Genomic DNA, 15,843 nt, shown 5'->3' on the forward strand with positions numbered 1-15,843 from the left:
ATATCTCCCAAACTATTACTTACTCGAATTCTTCTCCGCAGGCAACAACATCCTCTACGTAGGCATGCATGGACCCAAAGGACCCTGCGAGGAGCTCCACGTGAAGCATGCTGGGCACAACAACTACAATGTGCAGTATCTGGTGCGCGATCGTGGCCAGTACGTGCTCCTAATCAAATGGGGCGAAGAGCATATACCCGGCTCCCCATTCCAGATCGATGTCTAGGCTAATGCCAAACAATCATATATACACAATATTTCAATTCACATGCATACAATAATACTATATGTAGATTCATAACAGCCCCACGCCCTCCGAATATGAATATGAGCGCAGCAATATTTGTGAACCCATCCGTTCGGTTCACAATCGCCGTCGTCGTCATCGTCCAGTCAGTTCCAAGGGTCAAATTATTTGTGTGTTTTGCTTCATGATTGTCTTTGTTTTTAATTTTAATTCTTTGACTATCATTATTATAAGTGATTATTATTTTTTGTTATATGTACATACATAAAAAAGGAAAGAAAAGAAAACGTGTTTTTTCGACTTGAAAAAGTTTGTGCGCCATTTTCACATATTCATTGATTTGTTTTTGTGTGAATACTTAAATTAAATTTTAAACGAAAAAATTACAAAAACCATTATCAACAACTAAAGAAAGTCAATTAATTTTCATAATCAAGATAACAACAATAAATGTTGAAATGCGAATAAATCTCTTACAAACAATTATTTAATAGTTAAGCAAATACAAACATTTATGAATGATGATTATTATGATTATGACGTATTATGTTTTTTATTATCACTATCGACATGTAATTTACGTAAACTCAAATAAATAAATTAAAATGAAAACTTATTTATATATGCTCATTTATAGTAAATATTATTGTGATTGTGACAATTGTTTCATTTGTATAGAACATATAACGTTGAAAATTTGACGTTTTGCGTCAATTAGCAAATCGTTCTTTAGCAAACTAAGTTCTTTACCAATTAATTCAGTAAATTCATAAATTAATTTCGATTTTGTGTCGCTGCGTTGGTTATTACTTGGTGTCTTTTCTTCTATTGAATCTTCGATTTGATTCGACATGTCCAACTCAGGTTCATTTTGAGGAGCTTCACCTAGCATCCTCACGGAAGCATCCTCCAAAGACTCCTCCAAAGCGTTGTCATTAGTTTGGTATAATGCTCTCCATTTTTTTGTTGGTGGACAATCAGGCTGATAGCTCGTATTGTCCGAAGTTCCATTAGCCTTTTGCCTATCAGCTTCAGCGGTCAGAAATTTACGATTAAGATCATGCCATTTAAATATTTTCTCGACTTTTAGAGAGCAAGGTTGCTTCCGATTTGAATTCGACGAAGTGCTCTGCGACGACGGGCTGTTCACTATACCTTTTTTATCCATTTATTATTCTGAAAGAGATTTATGTTTTGTGGTACTGCAAAATTTGTTTTATCAATATACAAACCTAGCTAAAGTTCGTTTTTCTTTTTTCAGCTTCAATTTTTGGTTTCCGACTGAGCATTATTCATTTATTCATTTATAAAAGTAGACAAAAATTTATAAAAAAAAAAAATCATAGCCTACTAGGAGAAGAGCACTGTGCATTATGTTCAAGTTATTGTATCACACACGAAGAAATGTTCTTTCCTTGGCCGCCGTCCAGGATTTTGTTTTGGAAGTAACTGAAAGTAATTAAATGTTTGAGTAATTGTTATTATGCATTGTGTTTTGAACAAATAACAAATTACTTTCCTGATAACGCGTAGTCCAAAATCTACAACCCACTACTCCAAAACAAACGCTGTTGAATCAATAACGATATATTAATATTATCGAATACCGATTTTTCTTTGCAATATTTTAACGATTGCAATTTTTTTTAAGAAAGTCAATTAATTTTCATGATCAAGATAACAACAACAAATGTTGAAATGCGAAAGGTAATTTACGTAAACGCAAATAAATAAATTAAAATGAAAACGTATTTGTCTATGCTCATTTATAGTAAATATTATTGTGATTGTGACAATTGTTTCATTTGTATAACACATATAACGTTGAAAATTTGACGTTTTGCGTCAATTAGCAAATCGTTCTTTAGCAAACTAAGTTCTTTACCAATTAATTCAGTAAATTCATAAATTAATTTCGATTTTGTGTCGCTGCGTTGGTTATTACTTGGTGTCTTTTCTTCTATTGAATCTTCGATTTGATTCGACATGTCCAACTCAGGTTCATTTTGAGGAGCTTCACCTAGCATCCTCACGGAAGCATCCTCCAAAGACTCCTCCAAAGCGTTGACATTAGTTTCGTCTACTGCTCTCCATTTTTTTGTCGGTGGACAATCAGGCTGATGGCTCGTATCATTCAACATGGGTGACATATTATCAATGAAACTTTTCGAAGTTCTATAAGCCTTTAGTAGGCGCCAATTTTTAATATTAAAATAACGCCATTTTTTTTCTATTTCGGAGCTGCTGATTTTGATACCTTTAATTTGGAAAGTTTCTTCCAGACGCTTAAGATATACGTCCCGTGGTACATATTTAGTACGCAAGTCTAGATGGCATCGTTTCCATACGACCAGACACATTTTCTCGTCTCTTATAGACAAAGACGACGAAGGCCTGTTCACTATACCTTTTTTATCCATTTATTATTCTGAAAGAGATTTATGTTTTGTGGTACTGCAAAATTTGTTTTATCAATATACAAACCTAGCGAAAGTTCGTTTTTCTTTTTTCAGCTTCAATTTTTTGTTTCCGACTGAGCATTATTCATTTATTCATTTATAAAAGTAGACAAAAATTTATAAAAAAAAATCATAGCCTACTAGGAGAAGAGCACTGTACATTATGTTCAAGTTATTGTATCACACACGAAGAAATGTTCTTTCCTTGGCCACCGTCCAGGATTTTGTTTTGGAAGTCACTGAAAGTAATTAAATGTTTGGGTAATTGTTATTATGCATTGTGTTTTGAACAAATAACAAATTACTTTTCTGATAACGCGTAGTCCAAAATCTACAACCCACTACTTCAAAACAAATGCTGTTGAATCAATAACGATATATTAATATTATCGAATACCGATTTTTCTTTGCGATATTTTAACGATTGCAATTTTTTTTAATTTTAAGAAATACTAATGACAATTTAATTAAATTTATCTGACATTGCACTAATTAAATATTAATTACCACTTAGTAAATTGCATTTACTGTAGTGCATTGACATTGAATCGATTTCGCGCCAGCTGTTTCAAATATTGGCATTAACAGTCTGTTAGTCCATAATACAGATGTTGTGTAGCCCTATGTAACAGTGTGACCGTTTCAAAAGCGGTTAGGCTCCAACTAATCTAATGTTTTCAAATAAAGTTATACAAAGTGACTTAAACTGATAAAAAGTAAGCAGTATTAAATAAAATCTCGATCAAATTGTAATATTTACTTCTTTAGTGAACTATTCAAAGTTATGTAAATACTTTCTGAACGCAACCGCCGCCTCAATTGGTTGGTTGCTTATAAAATGCGTGATGCGCAAGATCAAGTTGCTGGGGACTCCAAACGAACAATTCCACGAGGTGTTGTTTTTTAACGAGATGTGCCATAGTTGTGTTCACAAGCATATGACTGGACAGCAGTGCCAGAATGTGCACTGCATAGATCGACAAGTGAAGCGTATGCAGCAAATGATTGATAAATCAAAGTACAGCATCGACCTGGCTATCTACTCATTGTCCACACCCGAAATGATAGATGCACTGTATCGTGCTTTGTCCCGTGGCATAAAGTTGCGTCTAATCATCAACGAAACATGCAGGCAGGAAATGATAACGTTGAGCAGACTAAGGAGATGTGGAGCATGCGTACGCAAACCACCAATGACCAAACACTTAATGCACCACAAGTTCTGTGTGATCGATGGACATAAACGTGTCCAGCAATTATTGCGTCGCAGGAATTGTGACGATAGCGAGCTTATAAAGTCCAACTGTCCGCTGGTAATGAGCGGCTCCGCCAACTGGACCAACGGAGATCTCTACACCAGCTACAATAGTGTGATTATCAGCACTAATAGCAAACTGGCAGCGGAGCTGGAGGCGGAGTTCTGCCGCCTTTGGCGGGAACTGAAAAATCCCAACGAGAGAGATTCATATGTCCTTTCGCCTTAGTAAAGCTGGCAAGCTACAATAAACCATTGTTTTTGTTGAACTTACAGTAGTTTACATTCAGTATGAGAATGACGTCACAACACATGCATTGCTAAGCCGGGTCAGCAAAATGTTGCGGCAGTGACGTAGTTGCTGCGAATATCGTTTTCTCACACCATGCGATGAAAATATATGGACCGTTTATGAAATGTTACTGCTTAATAGAGTGCTGTTGTGCTCATTTGGTTCTGTTATTTTGCAAATTTACAGTTTTAAATTTTTTCCGACGCGTCTTGCTGCTTAAATTTTCAACGTTCTCAATTTTGTGTAATTAATAAACTGTGTGTGGTGTTTTGTAATAGTAAACTAATTCATTTAGCTCGGTAAATATCCAAAATAGTAAGAAAAGTGAAGTGCTTACGAAATGTTTCCAATTTAAATGTAGTGCATGAATTTTATGACCGCTGCAGACGCCAGTGTGGGTTCTTGTTTAAGGTAAGGAGAATATAGACTTTATTCATTTTAAAGCGTACATGCTACACTATGTCCTTATCCCAGATTATATATTTATATTTATATATTTAAAATTTTTAAATTTGTGAAAAATTTAAAATTGAAAGGAAACGAATTCGTTCGAATACCAACCAAACACTTCCGGTATTTTTCAGTATTTTTATAGCAAAATACAATAACAGATTGGCAGCCCTATATATATAAATAACAGACTGTTGAACAACATTCGTTCAGAGATTTCGGCACTTGACGATACAGAATTAGCGCCAAGTGTGAGTTTTTTAAATAAATGATACGCTTTTATTGCTTTGAGATATTTTGAGTTGTAGAAAGAAAATCGATACAATACTTGAATTAAAATGTACGTAATTACATCGTTTATTTTTTGTGTTGTAGATTAAGTTGGCTTTAAAACTTATTTACATGGTTGTGCACTAAGCGATTATCTTTTTATTTTAGTGTTAGGCATTATAAAATAATGTTTTTTTTTTACGAATAATTTATGTGTGTATGTATGTATGTATGTATTTAGGTTTTGCATTTGCAATACTTTAAACCATGCTTTTAAGGACACTCATTTTTCCCTATCTGAGGTTGCAATCCAACGGTTGGGTACGTTTTATATTAATACAAGTTTAAAATATATATTTCGTTTGGTATACTTAGTGCTAAATGGCTTAGTAGTAAAGTTCCTAGTGATCTTTAATTGTAACACGTAAATGATTAGATTTTTTACCCAAGCAGTTTTTCGAAAGTATTCTAAAAACATTTTAGTTTATGTTTTTAATTTGGCAAGGGAATGAGAGGATGTGTCGAAACTGTTGTTATTTTAGTTAATGACGATCGACTCGAAATCTATAGTTAAATGATCGTACGTATAATATTAATATAGAGCTTTAGCAGTTGGTTCAAACATAGGAACGTAACGACAAATCAAAAATAAATTACAATACACGAAGCAAACGAAGCACTGACTTACAATTAAATAAATATACAATACACTTGCAAAAAGGAAAATAATTAGGTTTTTACGTCTGGTTTAGTTTTGCTTTTTCTCTTTTCTCTTTTGTTTCCTGGTTCTTAATTAATAAGTTGGCTAACTTACACGTTTATATCACTTTTCGCAAATAATTCGTTTTTAAAATTATATTGAGGCTGTTGAATAATAATAATAAAGTCGCATTTTTGGTTGAAAAGCTTCATAACTTAATTTGATGCTTAAAAGATGTTGATCTCGAACTCGCTAACAATGCCCTCTAAGAATCCCTTTAGACTTTCGTAGGAGTGACTGCGCCAGTAAATGTTATCATTGACCTGCTCCATGGCCATATCAATGGCAATTTCGACAGCCTTCAAGCCCAGTTTACGGCTGTGAGCTGCCAAAGATTGTAGTTGCTGCTTATGATAGTCCTTGTTCATGTAGATGGTGAGGGATTTGATCATCTCTGATATTGTTGAGAAGCCATCGCCATAGCTGCAAGTAAATGGCATCAAAGTAAAATTGGATTGTTTGTTTGAAATGCTAGAACTGGTTCGTATCTTCGATAAGCATTGGTTGAAAAACATGCTATAATATTATAAAAAAAAACTATACTCACAAGTCGGAAATTTCCTTGATATTCGACTGCAAAAAGTCGAAGGCGATCTCATAGCCAATGGCATTAGAGGCCACAGAACGGAAGGCCAAAGCGCCATCCTGTTTCCTTATGCCCGATGTCGAGTTGACGATCAGATTCAGGTACCTGAAGTTAACGAATAATTAATAACTATCAAGAAAGTTAATTCGAATTTCTGTACGTACTTTGAGAGTAGCCAGGGCTTTGTGGTGCAGCCGAGAGAAGTGAGAATCTCTTCCTTTTCCGATGCGCTGTTGGTTCGTTTGTATTGCTTATAGGCAAAGTACCATTCCTGATACGAACCCTCCGCCAGCGCCGTGCAGTAGATGACAGATTTCAAATTTGGCTTAATGCTGCAAAGTGTTTTTTTTTTTGTTTAGTTAACTTTTTGTATAGTTAAAGTTCTGTATACTTACGGATTCCTTTTGGCATCACGCATCCAATCGCGGAACTTCATGTGGGCCACTTGTGTGCAGCGATCGTAGTTGAATTTGCAAGCAAGGCTGGCAACAAGGGCGCGATGCTTCAGCTGCAAATGCGACTCATTGTCGGGCTCATTAAGACCATAATGATCGAAGGCGGGACGCACAATAAACTTCATAAACGCCTGGCGAGAGACAACAAAAGTGTTTTGTCAGCAATTTAAGGAGTGTTGCAAAAGTGCATTCAGAGCTTACCCTAAAGGTCTCGTAGGCAGGTTCGCGTTTCAGATTGTAAATCAGATAGTTGAGACCTGGCTTGGCGGCACTCCACAACAACTCATCATCCACGGACGTGTACAACTCCATTAGGAACGTCAAACTAGAAGAGGAGTATATTAATACAAATTCTTAATAAAAATAAATGAAACTTACGGTATATCGTATGGCAGATATTCGGCCTGAGATAGATGCAGTGCATCGTCTAGCAGCTGGGCACGTGTAATTCTGGGCACCATGCTGAAATTCTTCTTCAACGCCAGCCACGAAGCCGTGTCATAGTTGACGCGATAGTAGCTCTGTCTGTTCAGATTCAAATAGACAACGCTATCGTTGTTGTTCGTTCCGGTGAAAACATCCTTGATGAGCACCTGCTCGTGGTCCTGGGTCATATAATGCGTGGGTATGTCGTCACCCTTGTGCAGCTCATCCGTCTCAAAGGTGATGGGTATGAACCAACGACTCTTATCCAAGGGATTGCGAGAAGGCAGCAAATAACGCTCCTGTCGCAGCACCAAATCCGAACCAGAACGTTCCACATGCACCACGGGGTAGCCAGGTTGGGTTATCCACGAGTCCATAATCTGCTTGGCATTCAAGTCCGCGGGCAGCGTGCCCTTCTCATGGCCATGTCGTGTTAGGAAACCCCAGAGATCATCGCGATTCATGTTACCGTATTCAAAGGCCTTGAGCAGATCCTGTGTAGCTCCGCGGAACGCGTCGTCACCCACAATGGAGTTGAGCATGCGCAGCAGAATGGTGCCCTTGGAGTAGCTGATGGGATCGAAGATGCGCCGCACATCGCTGGTGGTCTTCACATCGAAGGAGATGGCATGCGACGTGTTTGCCGCATCGTGTTGCATGGACTCTTTGAACTCCTACAAGGGAATGGGGTTTAAGAGGGGAAAATGAGTTAATAAAAGAGCTTTGGAAACGAGTAAGTAATAATAATAATACTACTTACAAGCACCGTAAAGGTGTCCATGATCTGGAACTCGGGATGCACTTGATTCAGCGCCTTGTAGCTCATGTAGCAGGCGAAACCCTCCTTCAGCCAGAGATCATCCCACCACTTGGGCGTCACCAGATTGCCAAACCATTGATGTGCCAGTTCATGTGCAATAATCTGAGCCACAAATTGCATGTGCTCCGACGAGGAAGCCAACTCCTGATCCTCGGGCACCAACAGCGCCGAGTCACGGAACGTAATCAGACCCCAATTCTCCATGGCACCAAAGCCAAAGTCAGGCACCGAGACTAAATCAATCTTGGGCAGCTTGTTCTTGATGCCAAAGTAATTCTCGTAGTAGGGCAAGAACTTGCGCACCATTTTGTAGGCATAATGTGTCATATCCACCGACGAGGGACGTGTCCAGATTTCTACACGGGGGACAAGTCCACCATCGAGATCGGCAAAGTGCGATTCAACCATGTTGGAGACAATGAAGGCCAGCAGATATGTGGGCATTTTGGGCGTGATCATAAAGTCGTCGCGCAGATAGCCAGGACGATGGGGGCTATAGAAAAGTAGAGGATTGTGATTAAAAGACTCTGTCCATGCTTGAATCTAGGTTCGCTCACCTGCTGCGTGCAACTGGCATGTTGGACAGCGCCATGGACGCCTTGATGTCACGAATGATGCTCAGACTAAAGGTGGCTTTCATGTCGGGACGATCGAAGCAGGGAAAAGCGCGACGCGCATCAATAGGCGAGAACTGTGTGCTGATAACCCATCTGCAAATCAGAGAAAGATAGAGAGAGAGAAAGAGTTAATTCAAACGCATTGAAATATAAACGCACACAGAACTTACTGCGACTGCTTTTGGCTGGGATCGTCGTAGCTGGTCTTGTAGATGCCCTGCAGCGTATCCGTCACCTGGCTGACAAAGTCCAGACTGAGCAGCACACGCAATTGCGTCTCGTTGGCCAGCTTGTTGGCCAGTTTGACAACAAATGTGTCATTGCCTTCACCATAATCGCATTCAAAGTCCAGTTCGATTTCCTCGCTGGCGTTCGATAGTGGAGATCTTATGACACGCACATTGGAGATGCTCACGTTGTGGACATCGAGCACAATGGGTTCCCAGCTGCTAATCTTGGCATCACGTTCGATTTCAATGCTCAGGCTGCCATTGCTGGTGGATGTGACGATATTTGGCTCAATGACAATGCTGTAAAAGAGACGGAGAGAGATGACGCATTACATTAATCGGCTGCGGCTGCCAGCAAAACGACAAGAAGCTTCAATCAAAAGTGTCAATCAATCACCGAGAGGGCTAAAAGTATAAAATGCATGCCATAAACTGCAATTAAACTAAAACAAACAGCGAACAGCGAAACCGGCCAAGAAAGTGCAGCAAGTTTTGCGACTAGTCAAGTGGCAGGCAGTAAGGGGAGCAAGGGGAGAGACATAACACAAGATCGATTCTATCCGAAGAGTGTTCACCACATGGAGGAGCAGCGAAGAGAGCTGCTGCTTGTGTCTTGTTGCTTTTAATTGAGGCGATTGGTTTACACTGTGCAACCAGGAAGCGTGTTGCAACGCAATTTGCCAATGCTGCTGCCCCTGCCGCATTCGCTTTGATCAACACAGCTGCAAAATCAGATAGCATCGATGCTGAGCTGCATTGGCACCAATACCAACGATATGTTAGATAGCATCGAGCATCGAGATGTCGAAGCTTCATTCAGCCTGCCCGCAAATTGAGCCCTGGTCTTTGCTTTTCTGTGTCAATTATATTAATGCATGTGGCAGCCACAGCAGCTACTGAGCAACATCTCTCATCTTGCGCATCTGCTGACAGTTGGCGTGCTGCGTCTTCTGCTTAGATCTTTTGCCGCCTCGCCTGGGCCACTTTGAAAGGTTCTCGGACAAGCATGACAAGAGTTTGCTATTTTTTTGGTCAACATTGTCGTACAAGTTGTTGTTGTTATGTCTACATTAGCTAGACATGCATATAGTGGCAAAAGTTGCTTATGCTTTTAGCCAAAGTGCTCAAACTAATCCTTGACCCACTTTGAGTGTAGGAGGCGCCAACAGGACTGACGTCAGTGCCAAAGAGAACGAGAGATGGCGAGCTCAAGGGTTAGACGGGTTGTCGCTTATTGTTATGCAAATCAAATTGCAGTTGACTCTAATTGATTCGCGTTGAGCCGGAAATCTGCGCCATCAATTGATGTCAGGTTAAACTGTCGCTCATTTTTTTTTTTTTTTAAAGCCGGCGACACGCGTTCCCCATTATGCCATCTAAGCTGAAGTGCAAATTGATGCACTTACCTCCCCACTTACTTGTAATGCAATGGACGCCAGCCTTCGTAGAGCTGGAGCAGACGTTCACTTGACTTGACATCGCTGGTGTTGAGTGTCTCGTCTGTGCTGATGGGCGGTATATCGCCAACGGGCGTGGCCAACGATTTGTCCTCGTTGAGCAGCACCACAGGCGGAACTTCGGGTGGCGGTGCCAAAGTGGTTACCGGATTCTCCTTTAGCCAGTCGGGGATTTCGAACTTGGCGTGCAGCAAAGGCGTTGAATTTGCGTGTGAATTGCTCAACGCATCCTCAGCATGATCCTTTGACTGTGCCTGGGCACTGTAAAGACAAAGAGAGAGGGAGAGAACAGTGTGGGAGTTGTAAAGTTCTTAATTGTGTTTGCCGAACCAACGCAAAAAAACAAGGTGCGTCCATTTAGCAGCTTCTTTTTTTTTTTTTGCGAACCCTTCCGCACCTTGAAATGCGTCAATAAAACACAAAACAATTGCTTTCACTTTCGCGAATGAGGTCACGAGAGGGGTTCGACTGCCAATTAGTCGCGCCAAAAAAATAAAAGACTTAATAATCGAACCGCACCCAAATAAAAAAGACGCCAACTGATTTGCTTAACTGGGCAGGCAGCACAAAAAACAAAACTCACCTGGGATGTGGCTCTGCAATGGGCAAAGTCTGTGCGGTCAGGAAGTAGGTGATGAGCACCGAGGAAATCAACGCGGCCAACATGATGAATGCCGAGATGATCAAGCAGGTCTTTGACACATAAACGCCCGATGGCGGACCATTGAACACATATTTCTGGCCATTCTTCGTCTTCAGCTGTCCGCCTGGAAAATAGATTATAAAGTTGGGGAGGGGGAAAATTAGATCATTGCAGTATAAAATAATAACAATAAAAAATTGTGCATCTCAATCGAATTGATGATGGGCTGCCTCGTTTGTTTTATGTGTGCAGCTCTCATCGTAAACTTTATTTGTATGTTGTGTCCCACTGTAAAATTGTTTATGGAGGGCCCGCTCCCTTTATGGCATTCCTTGAATGCCATTGCATTATGAAAACTACTCGAAAATAAATGCATGCACTTGAAGAAAGTGGCTATGTTTGAATTTGGAATTCATGTAAACACAATGCGAACATTAAACTGATTTATAGCATAATTTAGCCAATATTTAAGGATGGGAAATTATATGTTAACGGATCCATTTAGTCAAGGTGTTGACAGTGCCTCAAATGACGCTCAACTCCTTCAGTTCTGTTCTGTTCTGTTGCCAAGGCGTCTGCTGAGGCACACATTAAAACTCAAAACAGAAAACCGATTTCGTGTATGGCGAAAACTTGAGTGAAAATTAATGTGTGGATCATTTTTAAGGCCGGAACACTTGTAGAATGACGGACAGATGGACGGAGCGACTGACAGCACAGCCAAGTGGGCTATGCATAAACAAACAGCGTTAACAGTGCTCCACAGAAGTTGTGGCACGGCAATCGAAACAAAAGTAGCTATCGATTTGAGGTGTTAACAGTTGTGTTTATAATCATTTGAATACTATAATGTAACATCAATTACAAATACAAAATATTATTAAGACTCTTATGGGAAACTGTTTCTGTTTTCGAAATTGTGAAGTGTTAAATATTTAACAATTCAATTTTAACACGAAGTTTAGTTATTCAAGTTGAGAATACAAAATATTCTCAGAAGCTGTTTCTTCTTTTGAATTGTGTAAAGAAAAATTTAATTGAAACTCAATTAAGTTATTTATGTTGCGAGTAAAGAAACTTTTTCTTTCTTAAGATTATTTTCAAAATTGTTTATAGAATAATATTTAACAAATTTATTCGTTGAAAAATAGTTAGAAATTCTTTAAATAGCTACAAAAATTTAAGCTTTAAATTTCCTGTATATTCTGAAAGTTATTGAGTTGACTTCAGCGTGTTTGCTAACTTTTTTGCACGCACTGTTCACCTGTGTTACTTGAGAGGCAACGAACGCGAGCAGAAGACACACGTGCTGTGAATTTTCAATTACCGATTAGCATGATCCAAAACAACCTTCTTGTTGGCTCTTTTATTATTTTTTTGCTGGACTTTGGCTATAAACCAACTTGTTGGGTGTTTTATGACGTGTGCGTATTGCTCACCAAGTGATTAAGAGCGTTGAAAAGAGATAGAAATACAGAGAAAGAGAGAAAGAGCAAGAGAGTGCGGACTCTACATCGAATTTAAGTGGAATGTCAGTGACGGTTGCGGTGTTAGGTTTAATTAAACTACACGATGGAGGTTAACAACAATTTTGACTGCGACTTTCTAGCAATTGCCGCATGCCCCACACACCCGGCACCTGCCCCACCTGTCGTCCAACATCTGCCTGGGGCATGTCCATCCCAAGCCAACCACATTGCACCCACCCACTGGCTTTGATCTTCGACCAAGAGCCAAATGGAATTTATGTGGCGGCGAAACATTAAATTAAAAACTTATACACAAAAGTGCAGCGTGCAACATGCGGCATGCAACAGCGGCAGCCCGGCAGTTGATTAGTTTAGCAAGATATGGATCACTCTTTTTGACTGCCAGACCCAAGACATTGGGATAAATCAGATGCTTTTCAATATAACCCTGCACTGTCTCTGCTGACGTTGAAAGCTTTTTTAATTCTATTTCTTAAGTTTATTTATTGTTTGTTTAGTTTGGCGTTTCTTGGCTTTTTGTGGTTAGGTGAGAAACGATTGAAAAAATGTTCATTAATTTCCCCGATGAACACATGTTGCTTGCCTTCAATCACGTGGGCACGTCGCTTCATTAACAGCCCCAAAAAAATAGAAAAAAGAAACACTCCTCTCTTCCATTTCCTCTCAGTCTGAGACCGTATTTATATTTGTATATTAATATGCATAAGTCGAAGTTTAAGTAGCATTTAATGACAATAAAACATTCAAATTAAGTTGTGTATTGAGAGTGCACAGTGTGTGTGTGTGCTTTGAGTGTCTTTGGTGTGTGTGGGCGTTGTGCGTGAGGCGCCAGTTTTTGTTAGAGAATTGTAAAACTGGAACGCACACAAAATTGGGAACGGATTGAAAGAAAGACTGTGGGAATGGGATGCGATTAATGTTGGAATGTTGAGCTCGTAAAAATGTTCTAATTGGTTAGCTCAAAATAAGGTAGCACTCGTATACCAGTTGTATAACTAACTCGATTTGTAATTTTGAAAACATACCCAAAAATCTGTCCTTTGATATGTAATCGAAATGCAAACGTTTTCTAATATTCTTTTTCGATTCATCGAATTTGAAATTGCGCCACTTTGCAACGAATCCATTGAATGCACCACTACCACCAACAACGGGGGGCAGCTGCCACGCCCACTGCTGGCACTGTCGATGAATCGGACGATGGAGCTGAAGATGATAATGATGATGAAGCGATTTCGATGGCGATGCTAGGCGCATTCCCAGTTGGCGTTTTTGCTGATGTTGTTGTTGTTGGCGCATAGATTGATGAATTTTGCAGTTTGGGATTTGTATAGGATATGATGGCTGCATTGCGTGAGAGAAAAGAGAGAGAGAGAGAATAGCATGGGGGAGAGAAAGAGAAGAGAATGCGAAAATTTGTTGAGCAAAGCACAGGTGAATGTAATGTAATCTTTTTTTAATGTCGATTTCTCTACTTTTTATAATTAACAATTAATGAGCGTGTCGAATGTGTTCCAAAAAAAAACCAAAAAAACATAAAAAATGGGCGGGAAATGCAGTCAAATGAAAAGCAGAGCGAGTTCAGTGTCAGTATGAGTGTGAATACGTGTGAGTGTGGGAGTGTGATTGTGAATGTGAAATGGAAGCCAATGAGCAGTCATACTCGTATATCAATTGAAAGGCATTTAATCAAATTGACGCCGCAGCAGATGGAGCAGGTTGCTAGGGGCATGGGGAAGGGGCAGGGGAAGTGGCAGCAAGTGGCACGTGTCGCAAATGGGGGTGCGTCAATGTTGCAGTTGTTGTTGTTGATGCCGTTTGTTGGCAGCCAAGCGTTCGTCTAAATTACAACAAGTTTGCAGCATTAAAATCACTTTTAATTGCCGGCGCCAAATGTTTGCTGAAAGCAACAATTCGCAAATCACCAACAACTACACACAACAGATATATAAAAACTATTTATAGAGCTAAAGTTGTTCGCATTGCGCGTTTCCAATCAAATTTATAAATAGTATTCAAGAATTTACAACAACAATACATAGATTAGGGCTAAGAAAATGAATGAAATAACAATTTCAATTGAACGATTTGTTTATGCTTGAGGCAATTAAAATATTCAATTTGCATTATAAGCACAATCTCCTGTAGAATCTTAAAATGTGAATCACCAATCAGTTGGGCAGTCAAATGAAACCAAATGCCAAAAAAGCAGAAAACACGAAACAAAGCAGCTCCGATTCTGGTTGTTAATTTTGTGTGAAAAGAGAGAAGTTTGTCGAACGCTGTGGCCCATAAAACTAAATTGCTTTTTGTATGTTTTCGCATAGAAGATCGTTTTACATAAAGAAAGGGGGCGACTCAATCATGCGTTAACTGGCAACGATGTGATGTTAATTTTTCGAGTCGCCAAGAGTTCAATAACAGCATAAACTCAACGACTTTGAACTTGATTGCCCACAAATTGCAAATCGTTAAACAAAAAAGTGGTAACTTAAAGTGGCCAATGCGGCGTATGCGCAATTTCGTCAAGTGATCTAATAAGGAAGTGAAAAAAGAATGCAGCCAGCTGCAACAAATGTTGTGTTGTGAAAGACCTAAGTGGAATTTGTTATCAGTTCTCAGGTGAGATATGCGGAAAGAAATTGTGTACTCACATCACAAATTTACGTCATTTTTTTTTGGACTGCATTTCATTTGGTGTCGCTTATCTTATCGCTTATCGTTCGCCATCGAAATCACAACACGACAAACAATCGCATTTTGTGTGCTTTTCCTCTTTCCCTCACTTAATTGTTTAAGTTCTTATGTTGTGGCTTGTGTATTATGGCTTTTCACTTCCCATTCTCATTCCCCATTCCCCATTCCCATATCAACACCTTTTCGGCTGGGTCACATACACACGCATAATGATAACCCATTTTCATGGTTGGAAATTGGAAAAAAAAAGCGTTTACCGGGTCCACAACTAGGTTAAATAAACAACAATTTCTCGGCCTGTTTACAAGTGAATTTCTTTCATTTCTTTCCCTTCAATATTTTCCGTATTTTTCATCTGCACAGATTTATGAGTCACATATGAATAGCTTCGGCTGATGGCAAGATCTGATAGACCGACTCTTGATTAACTTTTTTCTCTTGTATTTTCGGTTAAAGCTGGGCCAACTGCAATGTGTAATGCGAACCCAGGCTGTTCGCCACATGCTTGGGATCTGTTTACAGCATTTCCTCTGCCCTTTTGCCTGTGGCGATTTAATTGCGCCGTGACCTAATTCTGGCTGTCTGAGCACACAGAGTCAAGTAAAAAGCACTCCATTGAGAAAAAGAGCTGACAATTTTTGCATTAATTACCAGCACACAGATGTTGGAAGATGACACAAATGACAAGC

At 39.4% G+C, this 15,843-nt stretch overlaps 3 protein-coding genes and 1 long non-coding RNA gene across 12 annotated transcripts in view; 2 read left to right on the forward strand and 2 right to left on the reverse strand.

The window, feature by feature from the left end:
• The window catches only part of LOC132787348 (filamin-A), a 34,606-nt gene extending 33,428 nt beyond the window's left edge, over positions 1-1,178 (forward strand). For all 8 annotated transcript variants that reach the window (XM_060794343.1, XM_060794341.1, XM_060794342.1 and 5 more), the window contains one exon: positions 42-1,178. In XM_060794343.1, coding sequence (XP_060650326.1) covers positions 42-226 — 185 coding nt within the window. In that variant the 3' untranslated portion in view covers positions 227-1,178. The remainder of the gene's footprint in view (positions 1-41) is intronic.
• Positions 848-3,026, reverse strand: LOC132787351 (uncharacterized). 2 transcript variants are annotated; one of them, XR_009632535.1, is made up of 4 exons: positions 3,012-3,026; positions 2,732-2,945; positions 1,480-2,675; positions 848-1,423 (listed from the first exon to the last, which is right to left on the reverse strand). It is a non-coding gene; the product is annotated as an uncharacterized LOC132787351 (long non-coding RNA). The 2 variants fall into 2 exon arrangements; XR_009632536.1 differs by lacking the exon at positions 3,012-3,026 and having other exon boundaries at positions 1,480-1,696; positions 1,763-2,675; positions 2,732-2,851.
• A 301-nt stretch (positions 3,027-3,327) lies between these two features.
• LOC132784091 (mitochondrial cardiolipin hydrolase-like) lies at positions 3,328-4,230 on the forward strand. Its single transcript, XM_060789491.1, has 2 exons — positions 3,328-3,422; positions 3,475-4,230. Coding segments are annotated over exons 1-2 (717 nt in total). The 5' UTR covers positions 3,328-3,421; the 3' UTR covers positions 4,191-4,230.
• An 801-nt stretch (positions 4,231-5,031) lies between these two features.
• The window catches only part of LOC132784087 (aminopeptidase N), a 35,077-nt gene continuing 24,265 nt past the window's right edge, over positions 5,032-15,843 (reverse strand). The window contains 13 exon segments of the mRNA XM_060789488.1: positions 5,032-6,156; positions 6,281-6,424; positions 6,484-6,651; positions 6,715-6,905; positions 6,976-7,099; positions 7,153-7,874; positions 7,961-8,513; positions 8,578-8,730; positions 8,808-9,167; positions 10,286-10,585; positions 10,908-11,091; positions 13,483-13,604; positions 13,606-13,801. Coding sequence (XP_060645471.1) covers positions 5,901-6,156; positions 6,281-6,424; positions 6,484-6,651; positions 6,715-6,905; positions 6,976-7,099; positions 7,153-7,874; positions 7,961-8,513; positions 8,578-8,730; positions 8,808-9,167; positions 10,286-10,585; positions 10,908-11,091; positions 13,483-13,604; positions 13,606-13,801 — 3,473 coding nt within the window. The 3' untranslated portion in view covers positions 5,032-5,900.

The sequence above is a fragment of the Drosophila nasuta genome, chromosome 2R (genome assembly GCF_023558535.2).
Source record: "Drosophila nasuta strain 15112-1781.00 chromosome 2R, ASM2355853v1, whole genome shotgun sequence".
Classification (NCBI taxonomy): Eukaryota; Metazoa; Arthropoda; class Insecta; order Diptera; family Drosophilidae; genus Drosophila; species Drosophila nasuta.